The sequence below is a fragment of the Labeo rohita genome, chromosome 25 (assembly GCF_022985175.1).
Source record: "Labeo rohita strain BAU-BD-2019 chromosome 25, IGBB_LRoh.1.0, whole genome shotgun sequence".
NCBI classification, from domain to species: Eukaryota; Metazoa; Chordata; class Actinopteri; order Cypriniformes; family Cyprinidae; genus Labeo; species Labeo rohita.
Genome location: NC_066893.1, coordinates 25543845 through 25552225, shown reverse-complemented (window position 1 = coordinate 25552225; position 8381 = coordinate 25543845). Strand labels below are relative to the sequence as shown.

General features: G+C 34.7%; 1 protein-coding gene across 3 annotated transcripts; it reads left to right on the top strand.

The window, feature by feature from the left end:
• On the top strand, positions 1 to 7947 carry chchd3b (coiled-coil-helix-coiled-coil-helix domain containing 3b). Of its 3 annotated transcripts, none has more exons than XM_051099165.1 (11): positions 1 to 817; positions 2623 to 2752; positions 2852 to 2923; positions 3111 to 3398; positions 3975 to 4071; positions 4166 to 4328; positions 6639 to 6653; positions 6754 to 6837; positions 7017 to 7087; positions 7155 to 7290; positions 7461 to 7947. In XM_051099165.1, exons 1-11 carry the CDS (start codon positions 749 to 751, stop codon positions 7479 to 7481), a joined length of 1146 nt encoding a protein of 381 aa, XP_050955122.1. In that variant the 5' UTR covers positions 1 to 748; the 3' UTR covers positions 7482 to 7947. The 3 variants fall into 3 exon arrangements, with proteins under 3 accessions (XP_050955122.1, XP_050955121.1, XP_050955120.1); XM_051099164.1 differs by having other exon boundaries at positions 2623 to 2923; positions 7461 to 7521; positions 7788 to 7947; XM_051099163.1 differs by having other exon boundaries at positions 2623 to 2923.
• Positions 7948 to 8381: the final 434 nt, after the last annotated feature.

Genomic DNA, 8381 nt, shown 5'->3' with positions numbered 1-8381 from the left:
CTGTTCAAAAAGAGTATGTTTTACATTTTTTTTTAGTGCAGAAATTATTTTTTTAACATTTTGATTAATAGTTTATGATGATAATGTATTATTAATGTATCATATTAGCCACACCCACAAATATTTAATATAACCAAAAAGCTTATAATGTTCAATTCAAGTTCTTATAAACGTAAATAAAGCAGGTAAGCTCCTAGATATAGTAACAAATGACATTTCTTGCTAATTGTGACCATTCATTAGCTGAAAATCATATAGCTATTGTTAATACTGTGAAGTTAATAATAACTTAATGAGACTGTTCAAAAAGAGTACGTTTTACATTTATTTTAGTGCAGAAATTTGTTTTTTACATTTTAATGAATAATTTATGATAATCATGTATTATTAATATATAATATTAGCCACACCCCCCAACTATTTAATATAACGAAAACGCTAATAATGTTCGTTTTAAGTTCTTATAAACGTAAATAAACAGTGAAAGCTAATAATAACGTTTCTTGCCGATTATAAACATTTATTAGCGGACAAAAAAGAACTGCTGTTTCTCATGAGGTTTAAATGAACGCGGGGCTGTAGAGTGAAATTCCTTTGGGTGTGAGAGTGAGCAGGGCTGAGCTGAACACGCTTTTGGGCTTTAGATGTCGAAGCCTATATATTGAACATCCCCGTCCTTTAGATAAATCCAATTACATATTTCACTGATAATAATTATTGCGTTAAACTCAGGAAATATATAGCAGTGATGGGAGGCAACAGCAGCTCACGCCACGTTTCTTTCGAGGAGCGGGTTACATTCGTGAAGGGCATTCGGGTAAGTGTACTACTACATAACAATAAACATATGGAAAAGTATTTTCTGTTATCTTCAAGCAGTTTTAACTGTATTATCCATATCGTTCATACAAAACGTGCGGGTGTGCGCTTAACAAAGTAAGTTTGTTAAAACGTTTGCACTCCAAGAGCTTCAGTGAGTCGGTATTTGAAATTACATCATAACATCGTGTAAATTGCAAGAAATGCATTGTTTGTGGAGTTTTCAGAAGTGTAGAACAAAGTGTCCTGCAGGGCATACTATAGCTTATTTTATATATAGCCCACAGGTCATGCATGTTGACCTACTGCATACTAAACATACATACTACATCTAGATATGACTGGTAAACCTACACATATAGCTATACAATACTAGTGACTATAGAGCCCAACAACAACCTCATAGTACTAAAATTTACCATGGTACAGCCCCAGTGTTTTTCTTATCAATAAAACATTGTTCTACCAGATTTTGTTGTACTTTTGCAATAGTAATACCATGGTTTTCCCATGGTGATACCTTTGGTATTTCCATCTGCTGTGCCACAGTACTGCTGGAGTAGTTTCTTTCTAATTAATGCAGTTTCAACCAATTGCTAGGTTGTTTGTAATTGCTTGAAATTATGTTTGCATAAAACATAAAAGGAAAACAATATCATCTAATGGAAATATACACATCCCAGGTCAGTTGTAAATTCAAAAAAAAAAAAGGTAAATTAATTAATTTGATTAAATTGCATAATTTAATTCATTTTGGGTAACAACAATAATCTGGATAAAAAAAGTTATTTGAGATCCTGATTGGACCGTCAAACACAAACATGTAGGTGATGCAAAAATGTTTTGAGTTTTCATCATAAAACACACATTAGCAGTTCACATATTTTAAAGAGCAAGGGAAAATGTACACTACCAGTCAAAGGTTTTTGAACAGTAAGATTTTTAATGTTTTCAAAGAAGTTTCTTCTGCTCACCAAGCCTGCATTTATTTGATCCAAAACACAGCAAAAGCAGTAATATTGTGAAATATTTTTACTGTTTAAAATAACTGCTTTCTATTTGAATATATTTTAAAATGTAATTTATTCCTGTGATCAAAGCTGAATTTTCAGCATCATTACAGTGTTACATGATCCTTCAGAAATCATTCTAATATGCTGATTTGCTGTTCAAGAAACATTTATTATTATTATTATTATTATTATTATTATTATTTTTTTTTGTTAGCAATATTTAAAACAGTTGAGTACATTTTTAATAGAAAGATTCAATGATCAGTTCAGTTTCCCAAAAGCAGGGAAAGCTTTTGGGAAAGAAATTACAGAAATTAATACTTCTATTTAGCAAGGATGCTTTAAATTGATCAAAAGTGATGAAAAAGACATTTATAAAGTTACAAATTTCTATTTCAGATAAATGCTGTTCTTCTAAACTTTCTATTCATCAAAGAAACCTGAAAAAATTCTACTCAGCTGTTTTCAACATTATAATAATAATAAATGTGATTTGAACAGCAAATCAGAATCCTGATTCTGAAGGATCATGTGACTAGAGAAATGATGCTAAAAATTCAGCATTGGAACCACAGGAATAAATTACATTTTAAAATATATTCAAATAGAAAACAACCATTTTAAATAGTAAAAAAATTCCTATTTTTGCTGTACTTTGGATCAAACAAATGCAGGTTGGGCGAGCAGAAGAGAATTCTTAAAAAAAAAAAAAAAAATTAAAAATCTTACTGTTCAAAAAATTTTGACTGCAAGTATATATCAATGCTATTTCTGATCTGATGTTTAATAGCTTTCAGAACGAGTGATTGATCGCATGAAGGAGTCTCCACCCGTGGTTTGCCCTCAAGCTACAACCAAACCATGTACCCAGTCAATGACAACACCTCCTGTAGCTCCTCCGGTTGAGCAGTTGGTTCCAGGTGAATATCATAAACCCATAATCTCTTATCCTCCCTCGTATGCCAGTACTTTGGTTCCTCCTCCTGTTTCAGAGCCAGTGACACCTTTTGTGCCTTTAGTACCTGTGACTGAGAAAACATCTGCACCACCTTCACCTGTAGAGTCACCTGAGGCTCTTCCAGTTTCTCCAGGTGATGAGCATGTAGTTATACCTGTTGTACCTGACTCTCAACCTGTTGTGCTGCCAGCCACTAACTCCTTCGCCAACCATAAACCAACTTACTGAATCTGTTGAGTCTGTAATTGTATCTACTGAACATCTCGTTCCATATGCTGAACTGATTGAACCTGTAGAGACTCCATCTTCTCCTACTTTAGCTGCTCAACCAGCATCTGGTAAGCCTGTGGACTTACCTGTCGATCCCGAGACTTCACCTTCCCCAATCTCCATACCTGCTCCCATTCAATCTGTCTTGGAGGAGTCTGCGGTTTCACAATCTGGGTCTGCTTCATCTGTGGTTTTGCCTGAAGAAATGCCTTCCAAGACACAAATGGGTCCAATTTCCACTGGAGAACCTAAGGTTCCTCATCTTTCACAGGTTGAGGAACCTGTTGAAGCTTCATTAATTGACCAACTTAAAGCCTTTCCACCACAAACATGTGTTGGTAAGTTCATAATCTGGTTTGTTAGTCTAACCAGTGTCTCTGTGGTAAATTGTTGACTGACTGATCAGAAAAGTCTCCACTTGTGTCTCAGGGTTTTATATAATTGCTTGATGAACTCTTGAATTTGCAATAAAACAGAAGTAGCAACAGGTCGTTTCTGTGAAGATTTCTGTAAGCTGTATTATTGCACAACTCTGTATATAAAGTTGGATATTAGGTAGCTCTACCTGCATACATACAGTGCATTCATGTAAATCGGTATGTACTAAATAGCAAATCTCCACTGCCTGATTTGTTTATTTGTCGCAAAACATAAACTATATTATCGCCCAGCTCTAATCTACTAAATGCAACTTAAAGTCATGAGGATATTAAGTTAACAGTGGGATTTTGAAACAATCTGTATTGTCAAAACAAATATTTTATTTTTAAAATGCACAGATTAATTGTCCGCAACAAGATATATAATATGGATTTAAAAATAAATCAAATTCAACATATCAGAAACTTGACTGTGTTTCACAAATGAATGAAAGATCTTCATTTATGCTCAAATATGACATTTCTTCTTTTTAGTGAATGAGGAAAAGCTCAAAAATCAGATCAGAGAAGATCTCCAGAAGAATCTACTGAATGAGGAGATGAAGACGGCAGAGCGTAACATTCAACAACAGTAAAAACACATCTGATGAAGATCTTTTAACAACATACACAAGAATGCAGTGAGTTTTGGGATCTAAACAGCATTCACTGTGTGTTTTTAACAGGCTGGAGGAAGAAAAAGCTAAGGCGAAGGTCCAGGCTCAATCTGCAGCCCGACTTCAGATTCAGGATGAGGTCCAGAAGCTTCTGGAAGAGAAGGCATTAGCAGATGCCATTAGAAGGGAGCAGCTGAACGTTCAGGATGAGCGTCTCATAGCTCAATATTATGTAAGTCAGTGTTGCTTGTGTATGTGCATCTAAGTGTGCATGTCTGACAATTTGATAAGCTTCTTCAGTCTCTGTGCAATTTTTTTGCAAAGCCCTCATAACAAAAATATGCTGTCGCTATGCTATGAAAATACTACAAATGAATAAAACATTTAAAAATGTCAAAATATTAAAAATGTCAAAAACACACAACAAAATTGAGTGTAACATGTAAATTGTAATATAAAATAAAATTCTAAATATTAAATATAGCTGCAAGCAGCGATTACAGGGGTTCAAACGTTTTAGGACATTTAAGCATATGAAAAAGAACATTCTATTATTAAGCAAGCCTGTAACCACCTAAACCAATGATTAAAAACGCATTCTTGCAAATCCTGCAAATTACTGCAAATCCTGCAAATGTTCCAAAATTTATCATAGAAATATGATGTTTCTTTTTAACTTTTATGACTGTTATTTATGACTTAACTTTGCATGCTTGTTTAGAATGACCTGTCACATGTGCTTAGCAGGTTTCCTGAAATTGTGAGTTTTTGTTTAGGCTTTATAGGCTTTTTGGTAATATTTGGACAGGCCCTTTTTCTAAACAACCCCGTTATAGCTTCTCAAATAGTAAATTTCAACATTTTTTTGATAATTATTGACCTAGAGCATCCAGAGAATTGCACTGCAGTGTTTTTTTTTTTCAGACTGAGCGAAAAACCTAGAACTAGATTGCAAAAGTAGGTTTTTTATATCTTTAACAAACTGTTTGATTGACATTGTGTTTCTAGAGGCAAAGCTGTTCAGGAGGTCTAGCGTATGATTCAAATATCGTGAGCATGTGTGAAAAAACGTGCAATATAAGATAATTTCGGCCTTGAAAAATGTGATATCGTGCTCTCCAGTGGCCAATTTCTCACAGACCTTTAGGGTCTTGAGTCAAACAGGCCCACCAAGTTTCATTCTGATCAACCTCCGTTAAGCTCCTCTAACAGGTGCTCAAATTTTATCAGCATATGGCGGACATGTTTTTTGAGATACGCAAATGTTCTTATAGCCACTTGTGGCACTCTGGACCAAGACCGTACAAAGCGTTTTTTATTTTGATAGGACAAACTGTAGTGTACCCTAGTGAAAAATAAATGTACTAAAATGTATTTAAAATACATTTATTTCAAGTTTACTACAAATACATTTACATATTATGGACTTAAAAATACCCTGCAGTTGTACTTTTAATATACTAAACTGGTATGTTTAAAGTCTGCTAAATTGGAACAACTAATTTTGTACTTAATGCACTTTAATTGTGCTGAAGCAGTGCTGAAGTCTAACTGAAGATATGCTTAAGAATATTTGATTTTGAGTGTGCTAAAGTGGAACTGCTGCAAGTATACTCAAGGTACACTATAAATATTTTGCATTTAAAGACATATATTATTTAGGGATCATATAATCCTCATCAATAGTGACATTAAAATATATTTTAGGCTTAATATAAGGAAATGTGCATTGTGCACAAGTAGTACTCCAAAAAATGTTCAATTACAATTTCAGCAAGTCTCAAACGATATGTCAGTAAATATGTTAATGGACTTCAACTATACTTGAACTTGAACTTAAGCTCCACGATTTTTTTCATGCAACCTCAGATTCAGGTCTTACATACGTGTTGTGAGTTTGGCGAAGATCTCTCATTCTCCTCAAAAGTTATAGCCGTTTTAGTAAAGGCGGCCCTGCCCCTTACAAAGATTTTGCCATTCTTCCTGCACTGGTTTAGCTCTGATTGGGCGAAAAACCTAGGACTAGTTCGCAAAAGTAGGATTTTCAAATAATGCAAAATACCAAGGATTCCAATGGCATAAGACAATTGAGCCTGCGGCAAACGGTTTAGGAGTTATGAGCGATTTCATACTTTTGATCACTGTAGCGGCCCCGTTAGGCTAATTGGGGCGAGCCTTGGTCACATTGTAGACTGTGTGAGTACTACCATCCCTCCAAGTTTCACGTCTCTACGACTTTCGGTTTGGTCTGCCCGATCAGTTTTACATGGAGAGTGATGATCCTTGTCCATGCTAACAATTACAATACGGTTGAACCCACCTTTTGTATTATCTGAATAATACTAAGATAACACCAACAGCATGTTACGTAATGTTTTCTCTGCATCCACCTTTAAATGTATCTGCATGTGTTGTTGCATATTGCAAATGTCTAGATGTTAAAAATGCATGAATTTAAATGGCAGTGCTTTACTGCCTAACTCCACTGCCGCTTATTTCCTTTCCTTTTCTCCCTTTTTCTTGATCTGCTCATGTCCTTCAGTGGATGGAGAAGAAGGTAAGACGCTCAGTATTCATTTTGCATAAATAAATGTTTAAATTAGTTCTGTTTAATTAGATTTAATTCTGATCCTTTATATGTTTTATCTTCCCATCAGGCTCAGAAGCTGGAGGAGATGCAGAAAGATCTGAAAAATCAGGACAATGTATTTCGGGAGCAGATCGCCAAGATGCAGAAAAAGGCAAAATGATAAATCTACCCTTTCTAATGCTCTCTGTACTTTTTCAGAGCGATATCACCACTTCATATGCAGTACAGGATTATTATAGTTAACTAAAACTAAAACCATAAAATAAATTTCACTACTTATTTTAGCTAATTCAGCTACAGGTGTTGACTGCCTCTCTTGTGGTCATGCAGATGGTTCAGTTCACAAAAGTTACGTCTGAAAATTACAAGAAGGGCTTTGAGGACACGCACAACCGCTTCAGGTGAGTGTTTAATATCAATAAATCAGTTTTGAATATCAAATGACATCGCATTCCTCACTCTCTTTAGGCGATACCAAATCAAACCAGTGTGTTCAGATCTACAGAGTCAGATATTGAAGTGTTACGCTGAGAATAAAGGTCAAACTATGAGCTGTTCCAACATCGCATCACTGTACATTCAGTGCGTGGACCGTGCCAGACAGGTAAACCACACTAATAAGGCTACTTGGGTAGACATGACTCATATTCAAAATAGCAATTTAAATACTGACTGAGAAAATGTTTTTGCTGTGTAGCTTAGAGGAAATCTTAAACTGTGGCTTTTAAAGTGGTTATAGAATTATTCACCAAAATTTTATTTAATTTTTTCCAGGGTAAAAAGCTGAGCACCTGAGGTTAGCTTATATACCGAAAGTCAGATCTACAGTCTCATGGTGAACATCACAGCAAACGCACACATCTAAACCAATCCTAAAACTACTAGTTTAACTGTTTATAGCGTACTATACATTTTATGCATTTTCTGAAATATGAGCCATGATTTCTGAAATATGAGCCATAATGGTGAATACCTTGTCAGGTTTCAGACTGTTTTAACTTTGAACTCCTAAGCTAAATGTTAAATGTTTTCAGGTGCTGTTGAGTGCTTTGTTAGTGTGGGAGGATGTAGTGATTTCTTTTGTTATCCTTTTTGTTGTAGAATAGTCGATGACCAAAAAGTACAAAGCGATGCACAATCATAGTAACAGTTTGTCATTTCTTTGAAATGCCTTGGGCTAATTTTATGAGTATTTTGAATGAATGTAAAGTAAAATGTGTATTAAAGGAATAGATCCACCAAAAATAAATATGTGCTAAAAATGTACTCACCTTCAGGCCATCCAAGATGTAGATGACTTTTTTTTCATTGGAGCAGATTTGGTGAAATGTAGCATTACATCACTTGCCAGGGGTGTAGAATTTAGTAGGGATCAAACAATGAAATATATGTGTATGCAACCACTCTTGTCATCTGGAATAGGTCATACCATTGATATTACCTAATAAAGTAAATAGGCTAGAAAACCACATGCTTTCAAGAATGCACAATTTAATACATGGGCAGAGTAAGAACATAAGGTAGACAAAGTGTTTAAAACGTGCAGTTTGGTTGAATTTTAAGGTTTTCCTTTAACTTTATGTTGTTATGCTGTTTTGTCTTCATCTGCTTCTATTTGCTCTTTGTACATTGACTGTCACTTTATATAGACTAATACAATCAGATACAACAATAATTTCTCAGACATTTACTACA